General features: G+C 36.2%; 1 protein-coding gene across 6 annotated transcripts in view; it reads left to right on the top strand.

Annotated features, from left to right (window-relative positions):
• Nucleotides 1–19,785, top strand: part of LOC106880610 (uncharacterized) — a 141,839-nt gene that overhangs the window by 111,533 nt on the left and 10,521 nt on the right. For all 6 annotated transcript variants that reach the window (XM_089352261.1, XM_089352259.1, XM_089352263.1 and 3 more), the window contains 6 exons: nt 2,087–2,136; nt 6,684–6,708; nt 10,509–10,546; nt 12,824–12,854; nt 13,383–13,432; nt 16,656–16,686. In XM_089352261.1, the coding sequence (XP_089208387.1) occupies nt 2,087–2,136; nt 6,684–6,708; nt 10,509–10,546; nt 12,824–12,854; nt 13,383–13,432; nt 16,656–16,686 (225 nt within the window). The remainder of the gene's footprint in view (nt 1–2,086; nt 2,137–6,683; nt 6,709–10,508; nt 10,547–12,823; nt 12,855–13,382; nt 13,433–16,655; nt 16,687–19,785) is intronic.

Raw genomic sequence — 19,785 nt, 5'->3', positions numbered from 1 at the left:
GAATTGTGGAACTTCATTGTATAGCAGTCTTGTAGCAAAATTCATCATCTTGACAGAGCTTGAAGAATGCTGTGAGTGTGATATTTCTGGGAGCTTCCATTTGTAGTTGGACTGTGTCTGTCAGTGTGCTATCTTTGAGGTGGAGGACAATGTCACGCTTGTCATGTTCTTGCCCAACCAGAAGCACAGCTATTTAATTTGCTGTTGGAACATTAAACCTTCTTCTATGTTGACCAGATGGTTTCTTGCCTGATCTGATAACTGGAGTCAGGTGGAATTTTTTCAAGTGCAATCTTGAAGCTTCTGATCATGTTGTTGTTGTTATACAGCATCTTTTGCAGAGACACTACAATGTTCAATCTGATGCCGGAAATGTTCTTTTAATTTTAATTGTTAATTATACTACATAATTAGTTAGATAAATGACCGACATGTGTTTCAGCTGCATTGAGAATGTGCAATTGCATATGCACCATCATTTAGAGTCTTTTCACAAGCATGGTCTGATTTCAGCATGTTGAACCATTAATCCCTACACATTTCTCTCTCTCTTTTTTTCTTCTCAATCCTTTCTGTTTAAGAGCATAGGCTCAAAACATCAAAGACTTTTCCATTCTTCCCAAATATCAAACTAATACACCTGTTTGTTGTTCCTTCACCTGTCTTAGTCGTTTGTTTTCTGTGAATTTGAATAATATATATGATCGTATATAACAAAATAAATAGTGAGGGATTATCAATCCAGGCAGAATTCTTCACAAGCTCTCTGTTGGCATACCAGGTTAACACTATTAGTTAGATTAATGATGAACTCCCTAACTTGGACCCTACCACAAGGATACCTGGAGTTCTTCACTAATCTAAGTAATATTGTGTGTGCGTGTGTGTGCATGCGTGTGTGTGCACCTATGTGCATGTGTGTATAGATAGATAGATAGAAATACACATACAAATATTACAAAAAATAATATATATATATATATATATATATATATATATATATATATATAGGCTTCACTGTAGTTTTCATGCACCAAATTCCACTCACAAGTTGTTGGTCAACTAAATGTGAAACTTTCTCAAGGTTCCACATACAAAGAGATCAAACCCAAATATCATAAAGCTGCAAAAGAAACTTTTTAACCATGCAGTCTTGCCTGATGCTGTTATTAAATGTTTGTATGTGAAAAGGTCATTAAGTAACATGAAATGGTATAAGTATTTAAGTAGTGTGTGTTATTGAATCTATATATATATATATCTAGTCGCATGTACTTAATGTAATTATGTAATTATTGTGAATAACTAATTAAATATTTGACCTATTATATCATTATTTTGTTTTGATAAAATGATGCATTCAGGCATTTTATAATGGCCTAAAAGCTCTTTAATTAACAACACTGCTGCTTTTGGCTTGATTAAACTTTAAATTTGTTTATAATAATCAATTTTGAAAAATTGAAATACTTTAATTAGAAAACCATCAACTGTGAAAGAAGAAAATTCTTACTGTTGATTGAGGAGGGAAATTAACTATGTCACTTCTAAGGAGTGGTCAACAAATCGAAAAATGGTTTGTCACAAGTCTGTTCATCTCTTTTCCAACATATCAAAAATAGAGAAGGAATGTATGTACATTCTTATAATTTTCCATGACAACTACAGGTTTTCTAATATTTGAATTTATTTCAGCCTTTCTGATTCCCACTTTGTTGTGCCTTATGTGCCTAAAATATATGTTACTTAATGAACATTCTAACGCATAACTATGGAAAATGAGCTATCTCCTACTAATAGGTTAATGCATGACTGCTTTATATAACAGATGAATATTCTATACTATTAATTGTAGGAGGAAGTTGACTATATCTTCTTTGAGGGTGGTCAACAAACTTTGAGATATCAGGTATCCCCAATCCCTTTTTCTCACACATCAAAAGCATAGACTGTATGCATTTATGTTCTGATAATTTCTTATCACAACTAAAATCTTACTAAAATTTCAATTTTTTCTACTCCTTTTGATTAATCCTGTGTTATACATAAAATGTCTATTTAATTTTTCTGTATTTTTTCTTTCTAGTGAAAGTACAAAGTTATCCAGTATAAAGTACATTAAGGATTTCAGCAAAGGTAGGTGTATATTCGTTCATTCATAGCTAAATATCGAATAAGCCAATTAGGGAGCATTTAAATGCTTGCTAGGCCCACAAGAAACTGCATCTAAATTTGTATCAAATCATATAATACTGTCTTAAAAAAAAAAAAAAAAAGGTGGGGGACTGTATATTAGAAAATGTAATTCTAGAAAAATTATGCCAGAAAAAGAAAAACAGAACAGATGATTAAGAGTAAAATATTTTTAATCCTAGGTCTGACTGAGTAGACTTGCAGGTTAATAAAACGCCACCACCAACAACAACAACTAATATTGAATTTTCTTGAGTAATGTCAGCTGGTTCAGCTTTCTCAAATTTGATCACAGCAGCCCTTATGATCCTGAATAGTATTCAGTAGATCAGTTGTTCAATATCCTAAATCTATAAGCTCTATTTACTATCTATCTTTTACCTTTTACCTGTTTCAGTCATTAGATTGTGGCCATGCTGGAGCATTACCTTGAAGGATTTTAATTAAACTTATCAACCACAGTACTTATTATTATTTAGTAAAGCTTGATACTTATTCTATCGGTCTCTTTTGCTGAACCACTATGTTATGGGAACATAAACACACCAACACCAGCTGTCACATGGGGGTGGATAAACTCAGACACAAAGACACACACGCACATACGATGGGCTTCTTTCAGTTTCTATCTATCAAATCTACACAAAAGGCTTTGGTCATCCCAAGGCTATAGCAGAAGAAACTTGGCCAAGGTGCCACACAGTGGGACTGAACCCAGAATGATGTGGTTGGGAAGCAAGCTTCTTACCACAAAGCCACACCTGTGCTATAGTCAAGAAAGATTAATAATGTCATTGACTCAGTTGTAAACTGTTCCAATGAAAATTAACTATGTAGTTTTTCCCAGTCAAATAATTAAGCTTCAGTCAATTTTATTTTAATGCTTTCTGCAGTGGGCTCAAGGCCTGTAGTTTTAATGGGATGGTTAGTGAGCTACATCTCCCCCAGTGCTTGACTGGAACAATATTTTATTAAACCCGAAAGGATGAAAAGCAAAGTCAACCTCGGTAGTATTTGAACTCAGAATATAAACCCATAAAAAATGTTATTAAGCATTTTATCCAGCTTGCTAATGATTCTGCTAGCTTATCACACTGGGTAGATTTATTTAACTCTTTAACATTTAATCTGGCAATATCCAACCTAAATAACCCACCTGTTTTATGTTCAAAAAGATCATGCCCTAATTCTCACATTTACCCTATGATATCAGTGCAAAATTAAATGGTTATATCATTGAAGTTTCAAATCCATGAGATAATGCATAATTAATTCGAAGAAGCCAAATGCTAAAGAGTTAATGAATCTTAAAAGTGAGCAGAATACTCTCACTAATATGGCCATAGACAAATGTGTAAAACTAGTTAAAAACTAAAAATGATAAAAGAATTCTCATCAAAAGCTTATCATTGATATCGTGCACAATTAATAATAGGGCACGATATCAAGAAGTAGGAGTGGTATGTGGTTTGTTTGTAGAATCCAATAAAATAAAATAGGTGGAGCTATTCCACTAATAGTACAATAATAGGCATGTCATGCTGGTTGGTTCAGGTTTCTTTATTGATATAATGACATAAATGGCAATATTCTTCCTTCTGTGAAAAATAAACTCCTTTGGTTCTCAGAGGGCATTTTTCAAAGGCAAGATTATTCTTAGCCACTATTCAGACACATGCATACATAAATATGTACATACACACACACAAACACACACACATGCACATGCACACACATGTGCACATGCACACACGTGCACACGCACACACACACACACATACACACACACATATTAATGACCTGTAGGGACACTATTTCATTATGCAACCATTATAGGCTACAAAGCATGTTAAACATTTTTATTAGTCAAACCTACTGTAGTCACAGTACTATTACATCACTTGTTAAAGTGGTAAAATATAGTAAATACATCCATTACCAATTCTTCATCTTCAATCTTACTGGTTTTTACATCAGGCATCTTGGATAAGAAATGTCATAACAGAATCAGTGATGGATATAGTTTCTATGGAAAAATCTGTAGGCATAACCTTAACAAGTGATATATATTGGGTCATCTTATAAATAATGCAGTTTTTTCAATTGCATTAAATAAAGTCGGAGGGGAACAGGATAAGCTACCTGCATCAACTTACTATAAAAGCAGGTAGTAATTTCACCTTGAACTTATTCTTAGTGCAAGTTTTGAAGAGTACAGTTGAATCTTAACAGTTAAAGCTACAATGGAAGTGACAAACGAACATATTCAGCATATTTTGCTTTATAAGTTCAATAAAGGCAACAATGCAGTGGAAAGTGTGAGGAATATTAATGCAGTATATGGGGATTGGCCTATAAGCATAAGCCAGTATCAATGGTGGTTCCAGAAATTCCGAGCTGGAAACTACAGCCTAGAAGATGAGCTGCATCCTGGAAGATCTGTAGAGCTCAACAAGGATGTTCTGCAAAACCTGCTGGAACAAAATCCCATTGTATCTGTTGAGAAATCAGCAAAGGAGCTTGGACTTGGTCATTCAACCATTCATCACCAGCAGCACGCCATTGGAAAAGTCAGCAAACTGGGTCAACAGGTTCCTCACACACTTTCCGAGTCTAATCGTGCACAGAGAGTGATGTGCGTTCTTCTTTGCTGTCTTGTCTCACGAATGATCCTTCTTTGGACCGAATAGTGACTGGTCATGAGGAAGAGGTTCTCTATAAAAATGTCAAGCGTTGAAGACAGTCAATAGAGATGTAGATACATTAGCCAGAAAAATCTGTGATGTACCAAGTGTGTGATAGGTGAACCATGATATGGCAGGGGATTACTGTATATATGCCTATGATTACTGTATATATACATATATATGTACACACACACACACACACACATATAGTCGCAAGTGTAGCTGTGTGGAAAAATCTTGCTTCCCAAGCAAATGGTTTGGAGTTCAGTCCCACCACGTGGCACCTAGGGCAAATGTCTTCCATTATAGCCTAGGACTAATCAAAGCCTCATGAGTGGATTTGATAGATGGAAACTGAAAGAAGCCTATCATATATATATATATATATGTGTATATCTATGTGTGTGTCTCTGAGTTTCTGTTTGTCCCCATCACTGCTTGACAACCTGTGTTGGTATATTTACGTCCCATAACTTAGTGGTTCAACAAACGAAAATAATAGAATAAGTACTAGGCTTAAAAAATAAGTCCTAGTGTCAATTTGTTTGACTAAACCCATCAAGATGGTGCTCCAGCATGGCCACAGTGAAATGACTGAAACAAATACAAGAATACACGCACACACATATAAGTATATATATAGATCGTCGGAAAAGCTTAGATCCGAAAAAGTTATAGAGCAGTATATAATATAAATAAAGTTAGATATGGCTGGTTTATGGTATTACCCTGGGTTTCACGTCCATAAATCATTTAGCTTAATGGCATATCATCAGATCCCAAAACCTTTTGGCTGAAGGCCTCGTTACTATTATTATTATGTGTGGGCACAGTTGAGCAAGAGACTAACAAAACTCCTTGTAACACCAAAGATGAACTGAAGGCAAGGATTATGGTAGCATTCACCAGTTTAAACAGGGAGATCATCCAGAAGAGTTGCAGGAGATTCTGAAGTTATCTGGAGATTGACGAAATTTACTCTTCAGTATTTCAAGATATTTCATGTAATTTTGGTAAATATATCTCTTAAAATGAGATGTCAGTGTTATTTTCATTTTGGGGTTTTTTAGACGACAGTTTATTCACTGCACCCTGTGTATGTAAATATATATATATATGCCCCTGGACTGGTTCTTGTGCGGTTGGCACATGAGATGCACCATTTTGATCGTGGCCGTTGCCAGTACCGCCTGACTGGCTCCTGTAGGATTTTCGAGCGAGATCGTTGCCAGTGCCCCTGGACTGGCTTGTGCGGGTGGCACATAAAAGACACCATTTCGAGCGTGGCCGTTTTCGTGCGGGTGACACGTAAAAGCACCCACTACACTCTCTGAGTGGTTGGCGTTAGGAAGGGCATCCAGCTGTAGAAACTCTGCCAAATCAGACTGGAGCCTGGTGTTGCCATCCGGTTTCACCAGTCCTCAGTCAAATCGTCCAACCCATGCTAGCATGGAAAGCGGACGTTAAACGATGATGATGATGATGATGATATATATATACTATGGGCTTCAGCATAGTTTCCTTCTAACAAATTACACTCATAAGTCGATTCTATGTTGAAGTAGAAGGCACATGCTCAAAATGGCATGTGGTGGATTGAAACTGATACATCAGGCTGCAAAGGTAATTCTTAATTACACAGCTATACCTGTGCCACATGACCAATGCCTTGCACCATCCCCAAATTATATAAATCAATTATATAAACAGGCAGAAATAATCAAATATGTTTTCACTATGTTAATCTTGATTCAAATTAATTTTGAACACATGCTAACACTTATTAATATTTTTCTTTTACAGATGAACCATTCCTAGAAAATGACGAGTAAGATATTAAATATATTTTGTAAATTATATCTGTTGTTATTGTTGATATATATACATATATATATATATACAAACAAATAGTAAATGAGTATATGCATATATACGTACAGGTATGTGCATACCGACATCCACCTGTATGCATAGGTGCATATCTGGGTACAGGACATTGCAAACAAAACAGAGACGAGAAAACACACAAGCCACATAGAGAACATTCTACTTCATCAGCTACCCCCGTTTTAACACCGGCGTTTCGAAGAGCTGGGCAGGACGCACCGTTAAAACGGCTATTCCCATGGACCGCAAATTAAATTTGTATACACAAATTAAATCTTGCCATGGAGGAATGTAGTGGCGGACAAGAAACAAGACAGGAAAACAAACAGAAAAGGCTATGGCCAGACGAGAAAAATTATGTGTATGAACGCTGTGAGGCACGAACTTGAAAGTAGGGACGAAGCGGTTCGCGTGTTTGCTCGGCGATAGCCAAGGAAGAAAAGGATTATTGACCGGAAGCATGTGACCATGCCGGTGTAAGGGGAAGAGAGAGAGAGAGTAGTAGAGGGAGAAACAAAAGGAGGAAGTAGAAGAATAGGTAAGCAACGAGAGGAAAAGAGAAAGAGAGGAAGTACGAGGGGGAAAAAAGAGATACGTAGTAGTAAGAGAGGAAGAACGAGAGGGGTAAAGCGAGATACGTAGTAGTAAAGAGGAATATATATGTTTCTCTGTGTGTTTGTGTTTGTGTGTGTGTGTGTGTGTGTTATATGATTTATTTCTCTAATGTAGGTATGAAAAGGTTTAATTTTCTAATGCATATAAATATAAATATATATGTACATTTATGCATATATATATATATATATATATATATATAACTGTAAAAATATGTGGCACTTATTCAGTAGCCATGATAAAACTTCAAGTTTTGGATACCGGAGTGGGAACCCACACCAACATCTCTTCAGTTATCCGGCCAGGAATTTTCAATGGCCGGATAACTGAAGAGATGGTGTGGGTTCCCACCCCAGTATCTGAAACTCGGAGTTTTATCATGGCTACCGAATAAGTGTCACATATTTTTACAGATAAATTCCTCTATTTACATAATATCGAGGTCTCTTTCTTTCTTTTGTTGTTCTTCCTATCAATATATATATATATATATATATATATATATATATATTGAGAAAAAAAGGTCGTCAGAATTTTGGAAAAAATCTTTTTATTTATTCATTGTTATTAGCACTTTCATTCGTTTTCCAAACTTGTTAAATAAGATTGTGAATGTGCAAACAGGATGTTCATTTATATAAAACATGTTTTTTTGTTTTGTTTAGAAGAGAACATTGTTTTCGTTTTTTTTTTTTGTTTTCTTTGGGTGAGGTTCCAGGACAATGGAGGGAGACAGACAGACAGACAGACAGACAGACAGACAGACAGACAGACAGACAGACAGACAGACAGACAGACAGACAGTGAGATAGGTAGAGAGAAGGAGGAGGGAGGGAAATAGAAGAGAGATACAACACTGAATTTAGGAAGTTTATTGAAAAAGCATGGAAGAGATACCTTGACGATTGCTTTATAATCTGGACAAAATCTCAAAATACTGTGGAAGAATTCAACACCCCCCCTGAACAACCTACACCCATGCATCCAATTTACAAAGGAGATGAGCAGTACCAAATTACCATTTCTAGATATAATGGTAGTTAAAAAGAACACCGCCATTACCACAGATATATACTATAAACACACAGATACACACCAATACCTGAATTTTAAATCATGCCATCCACCCCATACAAAACACAACATCCCATACTGCTTAGCCAGAAGAATCTGTACTATTGTAGAGGATCTAAAGACCAGAAATCAGCACCTGATGGAACTGAAAGAATTTCTGCTCAAGCAAAAGTACCCGTCACTACTTATAGAAAATTGTATTCAGCGGGCTTCGAAAATACCCATACAACAACTGAGAACACCGCAAAGAAGAGAAAAACAGGAAAAAATCATACCATTTATAGTGACACAAAATCCATGCCACCAGAACATCTTCAATATCGCTAAAGCGAACTTACCGATCCTTGCACAAAGTAAGGAATTGAGAAATATCATTACAGATCAAAGTATAACTCTCAGTAAGAGACAACCTAAAAACTTGAAAAAGCTATTAACAAAGGCAAGGTTTGACCCCAGCAACAAAAATCAAACATTCACTGTGTCCAAATGCAAAGATAGCCAATGCGGTACATGCCGATCAATTCATACCGGCCCATATATGAACACAAAAACAGGGAAAATATTCACCAATGCGAACATGAACTGCAAAAGTAGAAATCTAATCTACTGCATCAAATGCCCTAATTGGTACGTTGGCCAGACAAGTAATGCACTATCAGAACGCTCACGTGTGTATCAACAACAGATTAAAAACCCAGAAATCTGCCAAATACCACTGAGTAACCATCTGGCAACATGTGGTCGTGAAACTTTTATGATATTTCCATTCCATAAACTTTACAACCTGAATGAAATTGAGAGAAAACACAAAGAAAAGGACTTTATTAAGAAATTCAAACCCACTCTTAACAAACAATGATTAAATTTATATCTAATATTAGGGATAAAAATCCAAATTTACAGGTAAAAACTCAAATTCAATTTATCAAAAATTAAACTTAAATTAAGTATTTACTTGTATTTACTTATTAAATTTTTCTATATGTGACTGTAGATTTTCATGGAAATTTTGGTTCTTTTCTCTAAATTATATATATATATATATATATATATATATATATATATATACATATATACATATATATCCATCCATACATACATACATGCATGCATGCATGCATACATATGTATGTATGCATCTATGTATCTGTGAAGGCACATGGTTCAGTGGTTAGGGCATTGGCTCACAATCATGAAGTAGTGAGTTCAATTCCCAGACCAGGCTCTGTGTGTGTTCTTGTGCAAGACCCTCTTGTGCAAGACCCGCTTGTGCAAGACCCTCTTGTGCAAGACACTTTATTTCACATTGCTCCAGTTCACTCAGCTGTAGATATGACTTGCGATGTCACTAGCGTTCCCTTGGATAACATCAGTGTTATGGAGAGGGGAGGCTGCTATGCATGGGCGACTACCGGTCTTCCATAATCAACCATGCCCAGACTTGTGCCTCAGAGGGGCACTTGCTAGGTGCAATCCCATGGTCATTTATGACCAAAGAGGTCTTTACTTTTACATGTATGTATGTATATATGTATAATTTACTGTTTCATTATTCATAGGATCAACAAAACATGTACTCTATCAAATGAAAGATAAATGTCATTTAATGTATGCAGAATTTAGATAAGAGCTACCAATAGTATCATGCCACATAGACATGATACTTCGGCAAATTTACATAACGTGCCTTGTGTATCCCTCCAAGCAATCACTTAGGCGAACAGATTGCTTGCAGGCTCAAGGCACATTATATAAATCTGCTGAATTATCATATGGTATGGAGGTATTAATAGCTCTTATTTAAATATTTTGCACATGAAATAACGTGTGTGTATGAGTGTGTGTATTTATGTATATTAATGAATGAGATGATGATGAGGATTATGGTGATAGTGGTTGGAACACACGTGCACATACACACACACACACACACACACACACACATACACACACACACACACACACACACACATACACACACACACACACACACACACACACACACATGTGCACATCCAACACTTACTAAATACTATTTTCTTTCCTTTTCAGACCTATTTATGCAGAAATTGGCTACATAGATATGGACAGTAAGTTTCGGTTCTCTCTTCATTGTAAGAAGCAAGTCCATTAAGTCCAACAAATACATACACCAAACACTTTTGTTCCATTCTACTAATAAAACACTAGCCTCTACTCTTCTACACAATAAAGATATAAGCCTTTCTAGGGTTGGTTTTAGCATATCCCTTGAAAGGACTATATTTTATTATGCTCTCCTCCCCATTCTACAATGCTGCAACTTATCCAACTCCATGTCATCTCTCGCTTGTCACTCTCCTGTCCACAAAATCTTCATTACTACTCTGTTGATTTCTCTCACTCCACTTTTACAACAATTTCATTTACCTCCTGTGGAGGTGCAATGGCCCAGTGGTTAGGGCAGCAGACTCGCGGTCATAGGATCGCGGTTTCGATTCCCAGACTGGGCGTTGTGAGTGTTTATTGAGCGAAAACACCTAAAGCTCCATGAGGCTCCGGCAGGGGATGATGGCGAACCCTGCTGTACTCTTTCACCATAACTTTTTCTCACTCTTACTTCCTGTTTCTGTTGTGCCTGTAATTCAAAGGGTCAGCCTTGTCACACTGTGTCATGCTGAATATCCCCGAGAACTACGAGTACACGTGTCTGTGGAGTGCTCAGCCACTTGCACATTAATTTCACGAGCAGGCTGTCCCGTTGATCGGATCAACTGGAACCCTCGACGTCGTAAGCGACGGAGTGCCAACAACAACAACAACAGCAACATTTACCTCCTACTTCTCCTGTCTCCTCCAACTCATGCATTATTGTTCATTCCCAACCTTTATACCCCATTCACTACATCCACCCTTTAACCACACGGAATCTTTACAATTGTCACCTACCTCCCTTCTTTTTCATTCATTCCCCATTTCTCACTCTTGCAACTTACATTCACCCACAATCCAATTCCTCTGTTCCACTCACTTCTCCTCATTTCCTACACTGACAGTCTACCCTGACACCTTATTGTTACTATTTTTATCTCTTTCCAGCTCCACCTGCATCACTTTCATCCTCTCTTCTAAAATGTGGGTAGCCAACTATATGTCATTTCTCTCTTGTCCCTCTCCTGTCCACTTAGTCCTCATTACTATTCTGCTGTTCTACCCTACTCCACTTTTATTGCATTGTCAGCTACTTCCTACTTTCCCTATCGATCACTTCCATCTCCTCTTCTAAAATGTGAGTTGACATGTTGATCTTCTACAGCAGAAAATCTGTTCTGCTCTGGCCCCTTCTCTCATACATTAACCCCTCGTTTCCTTGTATAAAGCTGACCCTTGGAGTTACTAGCTATGCAGGCTGTATGGCAACATCAATAGGGCTGGTGGATTGAATAAAGTACTCAGGACACACTGTAAAGTGGTTGGCATTAGGAAGGGCATCCAGCCACATAAACCATGCCAAAGCAGACACTGAAACAATGCAGTCATTGGACACATTGGTTCCTGTCAAACCATCCAGCCCATGCCAGCATGGAACGTCGACGTTAAAGGATGATGATGATGATGAAGTCATTTTGCTCAGTACTCTCTGTTCATACACACACACACACACGTAGACATGGTTATTTGTAACTTAATGGAAAAAAGTGTTACCTGATGATCCATTGTAGTTGAGAAATGTACTTAGAACACACACACACACACACACACACACACACACACATATATATATATATATATATATATATATATATTTGTACACAGACACACACTCAGGATTTAGATATGAGCTGAAGCAAACCTAATGTGTAACACAATTTGCTTCTTCAACCTGACAACACTCCCAAACCACCACCACCACCACCATCATTACTACCTCATTAATTTGACCAAAGATGCTACTCAGTTGCTCATTTGAGAAGTTCTATCATTCCCACCGTATTCTCCTGATGTAGTGCCTTCAGATTATCACATTTTCATCACTCCCTAACAGTCTACAATGTGTTTTATTCAGCAATGTGAAGCTGAAAAATGTGGCTAGATGAATTCAAGTCAAGATCCAATGGTTTTTTTTTTTACTATGAAGGTATTAACAAGCTGGTGGAACATTGACAAGAAGTTGTTAACAATGAAAGAGAAAATGTTATTGATTTATTTGTTAAAAATATTGATGAAAAATAAGGATGAAAATAAATGGAATAATAGAATGTCTGAATTTATCTAACAACTCTTCATGTATATATTTAAATATATATTGATATATTAATGTATCTATACAGAGAAAAATATATAATTATATAATGACATTAATATTTTACAAATCTATTTATTTACAGGGGTAAAAGCACTCAAAGCTACCCAGAATGAGTAAGTATGCAAGATTGTTTTAATTTTTACTATTTCTTTGTCTTTTTTTTTCTACTTTAAGAAATCTACTTTGAAATTTACAACGAGAAAGAATCTGATAGTTTTGGGTGAAATTAATGATAGTTTATGTGGTTAAGGAATTTGTGTTGCAATCACATCATTCCAGATGCAATATCACACTGCATGGCCAAGTCAGCTGAGCATGCCGTGTAGAGGGCACTTATCTTAGTCTACAACAGCTCCTGATGAGAGCATTTAAAGGCAATTTTACATTAACGTCAGATCCAGGGAGTATATGAAGCTTATGACCGGAACAAGAATGGGTTTAAAGCCAAACGCACACACACACACACACAACACACACAACACACACACACACACACACTCAAAGTTTTCACTTCATATTTGGTATTGTCTGTTATGTTACATGAAATAGCTTCAATTATTATTTTTACTTATATGTCAAATTATATAATTTGTTTTCTAAGTAAGCTTCATTGATAAGTATTTGATACATTTGTTTTCCAGGTATTTAAGCCCAGACTCTGTAAATTCTCTGAAGCGCATTCAAAATGAAGGTGAGATTTTTCTTTATTATTCTCTAAATTTAATAGCATTAATTAGTTTAACAGCTTAAATGATAGAATCATGGTAATCATGAAGAATAAGAAGATTATGCAGGAGAGATGATTGTGGAATGGCCAAAATGCCCTCATTTTTCACCCTTCTGTCTGACAACCACCTACAGACAACTCATACTTCCCATAAATATTCCCATCCAGCAAAGAATGCTTACATTTATTTATTTGATCTTGGCTTGGTTTTGCTTCATGCTCTTTTTTGATGGGGCTGGGGTCATCCCAGTTTAGTGGCCCCAAAGACATCATTATGTGTAGAGCTGACTAGATCAACCAGTACTCTCCATCAGGGGCAGCCCCTCTGCATCCTCCAAGGTGATGTCAAGCCTCTAGAGATCTTCCCCAGTCATGCCCAACCATCTGGTGCAGGGCCTGCCACAAGGCCCCTTCTAGCCTGCAGCTACTGTATTGAATGAGAGTAAAACACCAGCTGTATACTATTCACTCCAATTATGAAGAAGAGAGAGGATGAGGCCAATGAACTGTCCACAGTCTGTGTACCTTATGTGAACGACCTCGCCAAAAAGATACAAAAGATATGCAGCCCATATGACATCAAGACAGTATTCAAGAGTAATACAACACTTCACAAATATCTCCTTCGAGTAAAACCACCAATAGAAGAAAATATGACCAAAGACTGTGTGTACTCCATCTCATGCAGCTGTGGTAGGTTATACAAAGGCGAAACATTCCGCCCCCTCAAAATAAGGGTAGAGGAACATCGCCAATCTGTGACATGACGAGATATTGATAAATCAAGTATAGCTGATCATGTATGGAAAAATGGAGACCGTCTCCCCCTGTGGGATGAAGTTAAAATAATAGACAGAGAAAACCACTGGAAAATACGAAAACTAAAAGAAGCAGCATATATGCTAGGACACAACAACCTCCTAAGCAGACCAAGTGCAGATATGAGCAGCATATGGGAACCAGTATCAAGGAAGGATAGAAAAATATTAGATTTATAAGCCCTAAAATTCACTCCATAATTGCCCATGGGCATATGGCGTAGTGGTTAAGAGCACGGGCTACTAACCCCCAAGATTCCGAGTTTGATTCTAAGCAGTGTCCTGAGCACTGCTCAACTTAATCTTTGTGTTGTGAGCAGAATCATAGCAGCTCCATAGATGCTTCTCAAGAGTATCAAAAGCCTTTGTGGGATAGTGTATTTGTCACTCAGCTTTGAGGTCAGAAGAATTAGTACAAGTCACTGTGCTGTTGAGAGAGGTAAAGGCCTCAGAGTGTACTTTAGGAGCTCTCCATGTACTATCACTTTCTCAGGTAATCTCAATCTAATAGGACATCTTAGTGGGGTCTCGTAGAGTAGCTTAGTCTTTGAAGTGTTGAACTTGAAACCAAACACTTGTGCTGCACAAGAAAATTGGTCCACAATGCATCGTATGTCCTCAATGTTGCTGGCCACATGCACTGAGTCATCTGCAAAGAGCAGCTCCCTGACATACATTTGTCCAGGAAGCACGGAGAGGAGATTCAGAAGCTGCTAGACAAAAAAGCAATGCCTGCACCAGCAACATCTACAGAACTCAAAGAGAAGCAGGGTCGCTTTTGCTGAAATCAAGTCTGAAGTATAGGAGGAAATTAGTGAGACTAAGGAAATTTTTGAAAAATAAAAAGTGGAGAGGGGTCAGGGTGCAAATACTCAACCTCTGCCAACCCTACCTAGTTAAGCCTTGATGAAGCCCATCTTTTATTAATAACATTCCAGACTTGATTGTATTTCTAAGGCTAAAATGTTCTATGTGTCTTCCCCTTTCTTTTTATATATCTTTTAAGATGATTGAGTCGTGATTAGAGGGAGTTTAGCTGCTATTTCTTACAGGCTGACTGACCTCCTCATTCAAAGATAGGTTTAAAGTACTATGGTGATGAACACCCTAGAGTTATGGTTTCAATACCCAGTTAATCAAGTGTATGGTATGATTTCAATACACAGCTGTACCCATTTCAATCACAATCACCATTATTTGTTTTTCTTTTTTGTGGTGATGGAGAGAAGGAAACTACATCTAATGTCCAAAGTATCATATATCTGGAATTTTTAGTCAGGTATAAAAGAAACCAATGTTTAAAATATTGTGTTGATCGCTGGCATATATATATATATATATATATATATATATGTATATAAAATATAATATATGATGCATATATATATATATATATATATATATATATATATATATATATATATATGTATATAAAATATAATATATGATGCATATATATATATATATATATATATATATATATATATGTATATAAAATATAATATATGATACATACATATATATATATATATATATATATATATATATATATATATATATATATATATATATATATATACACACACACAGTGAGAGAGAGAGGGAGAGACAGAGAGGTGTGGCTGAATGGTAAGAAATTTGCTTCCCAACCACATGGTTCTGAGTTCAGTACCACTCTGTAGTAGCACCTTGGGCAAGTGTCTTCTGCTATAGCCTTGGGCTGACCAAAGCTCTGTATGTGGATTTTGTAGAGAGAAACTGAAAGAAGCCTATTATGTGTGTGTGTGTGTGTGTGTGTGTGTGTGTGTGTGTGTGTGTGTGTATCCCATCGTCATTTGACAACCAGTTTTGGTGTTTACATCCCATAACTTAGTGGTTTGGCAAAAGAGACCAACAGAATAAGTACAAGGCTTTACAAAAATTATAAGCGCTGAGGTTGGTAAGACCAACTAAAGATTCTTCAAGGGAATGCCCAGGCACCACTTCAGTCCAAAGACTGGAGCAAGTAAAAGACGGAAGCAAGAAAAAACCATCATCATCATCATATGTCCGTTTTCCATGCTAGCATGGGTTGGACAGTTTGACTGTGTTCTGGAGAGCCAGGCTCCAATCTGATCTGGCAATGTTTCTCCAGCTGGATGCCCTTCCTAATGTCAACCACTCTGAGAGTGTAGTTGGTACTTTTTACATGCTAGCAGCACAGGAACCAGTCAGGGGGCCCTGGCATCGATCACGTAATTGATAATCAAACTTTTTACCACAAAGCCATGCCTGCCAATATAGAGGTGACTGTCAATTGAGATTTTTTTTTTCTTTTCTCTCTCAATTCATTTTTTCTCCTTACATTTAACAAATTTATTTTTTTACAGGGACAAATGACCGCAAATCTACCGAGAATGTGTAAGTATGCAAAAATAAAATATATTTTCACACACTTTCCTTATATATATATTTTTTCCTTTGAATCCATCTACCTGGAAATTTAGAAAGAGAAAAATATCTTTATTTTTGATAGTTTTGGGGAAAATTGAAAATAATTGTTTGTGTGGTCAAAGAATTTGTATAGCATTCACATCATTGATGATACAATCACACTGCATAGCCAAATCATCTGTATATGGAATGTGGTGGGCACTTGTCTAAGTCTGAGCTAAAACAGTTCTTATAAATGAGAGCATTTATAAGAAGTCTTAAGAGAACAACATCAGACCCTGGAAGTAGGTTGAAATTTATCTCCTGGGCAAAAATGAGTTTAAAGCCAAACACACACACATTCACACACACATGCACAAGCACACACACACATGCACCAGATAATGAACCACTGCTCGGCGACAGCCCAATCCCTTCTTCATCAAGTGAGTGAGGAAACTACGAAAGTGGTGGTTTTTCACGCACGCACACAAATAACACGCATGTAAACAAACAAACGCACACACATGCATACACATGCACAAACATACACACATGCATACACACGTACAAACAAGTACATGCACACACACATTCACACACATACATACATGTATATACAGACAGATAATGCATATGAAGAGTTAAAACATGTAAGAAGTTAAAAACAAAGATAAAAAAAATTTATATCTTTTAAAAGTTGTTTTCTACTCCTAATGTTTCTCCAGGCTGTTGGATTCTTTTCTTTCTTGTTGTTGAAAAATAGATGGTTGTGCAAATGTTGTAAAGAATATTAAACAAGCAATCTTTTTTTAATTGTTTTCATTCACTTCAACTCAGATGTTTTAATTAATTCCTCACCTGCATTGCTCAAAGACTTTTATCAAATTCATATACATTGTAAAGTCTTCAGTAAAAATTACAATACTTACACACACAAACGCGCACACACACACAGACACATGCACACATGCACATACAATACATATATCTATATATGTGTATATATATATATATATATATATATATATATATCAACTTTAAATAGAGCTCAAAACTGATCCATTGAAAATACTTTATTATAATAATAATAATAATAATAATGAAAATGACCTATGAACATTTCGATGGAACATCCAGAATGATTAATACATATTATAAAACATCATAAAATATAGGATACTCCATCTCCTCAGGGATACTATATTCTTTTGCCAAATATTCGGTGTAAAAAAATATATTTTTACATATATATATATATATATATATATATATATATATATATGTTACATATATATATGTTACATATATAATATATAGTACAACTCTGATTGTGAATAAATTGTGCTTTATATATATATATATATATATATATATATATATATACACACACAAATAGGTATAGCTATATATAAAGCACAATTTATTTGTGATCAGAGGTGTTCGTAAAGCAAGGTACAACTGTATTAAATGAATATGAGAAAGACAGTAGATAAAGTACAATTTATTTGTGATCAGAGTTGTTCAAAAACAGGTTGTACTGTATATGTATAGGCGGTGCTCCAGCATGGCCACAGTCAAAAGACTGAAGCGAGTAAAAGAGTATATACTGGGTCATCCCATAAATAATGCACTTTTTTTATAGTTTTATTTTTCAAAATTAAGATAAACTAAGTTCATTTTTTATCAAAAATATACTCTCCTTCATTTTCTACAATGCTCTTCCATCTATCTGGTAGACTCTTCAAAAATTCGCTTGTCCATGACAAAAAAATACTCCTTTTGTACTGTTATGACCTCATCTACAGAATTCATATTTTTTCCATCCAAATGATTTTGAAGACTGTGGAATAAATGATAATCAGATGGGGGAATGTCCAATGAATATGGTGGTTGGGGCATCGTTTCCCATTCAAACTGCTCCAGCCTTTGGAATGTCATCCTCACTATGTGACTGAGCATTATCCTGATGGAAGAACACTTTTCATTTGAAACTAAAGATGGTCGTTTTTCTTTTAGCACTGACTTAAGTCACTCAAGCTGCTTGCAGTAGATCTCCTTTGTTATCGTTTGGTTTGGGTTTAAGACTTCAAACTGGATTAAATCTTTCATATCCCACCAAACAGATAACAACACCTTCTGTAGGTGAAGATCTTGTGCCAGTGCCAGTGTTTTTCCTTTCCACTGTCTTTGGCATTTGACATTTTTATAGAGAACCCATTTCTTGTGACCAGTCACTATTCGGTCCAAAAATGGTTCATTCCTGAGATGACGTGACAGCAAAGAAAGCACACATTCACTCTCTGCATGTGATTAGACTTGGAAAGTTTGTGAGGAACCCATTGACCCAGTTTGCTGACTTTTCCGATGGTATGCAGGTGTCAATGAATAGTTGAATGATCAAATCCAAGCTTCTCTGCTAGTCCTCAACAGTTATGATGGGATTTCATTCCAGCAGGTTTTGCAGGACAACCTCATCAAGCTCTATAGATCTTCCAGAATGAGGCTCATCTTCTAGGCTGTAGTTACCAACTCGGAATTTCTGGAACCACTGTTGACACTGGCTTACACTTATTGTCCGATCCCCATTGTTTGATACTGCTTATTGTCCAATACTGCATTAATATTCCTCACACTTTCCATGGCATTGTTGCTTTTATTTAACTCATAAATAACGCAAACTGTGCCAAATATGCTCATTTGCCACTTCCATTACAGCTTTGAAAAAATAATTGTTAAAATCGAACTGCACTCTTCAAAACTTGCACTAAGAATAAGTACAAGATATCTTTTGACCTTGTCACTACACAGTAATTTCCCTTTGTTTTTAACGGTCATTTTTCACAGGAATTTTCAATGGCTGGATAACTGAAGAGATGTTGGCGTGGGCTCCCACCCTGGCATCCGAAACTCGGAGTTTTATCATGGCTACTGAATAAGTGTCACATATTTTTATAGATAAATTCCTCTATTTGCATAATATTGAGGTTTCTTTCTTTCTTTTGTTGTCCTTCCTGTCAAATATATATATGTATGTATGTATGTATGTATGTATGTTTTTACATATGTAGATATATATGTGTGTCT

Source organism: Octopus bimaculoides, chromosome 5 (genome assembly GCF_046866305.1).
Source record: "Octopus bimaculoides isolate indiv1 chromosome 5, ASM4686630v1, whole genome shotgun sequence".
Taxonomy (NCBI): domain Eukaryota; kingdom Metazoa; phylum Mollusca; class Cephalopoda; order Octopoda; family Octopodidae; genus Octopus; species Octopus bimaculoides.
Note: the sequence above shows the minus strand (reverse complement) of the source record. Positions and strands in the feature narration are given on the sequence as shown.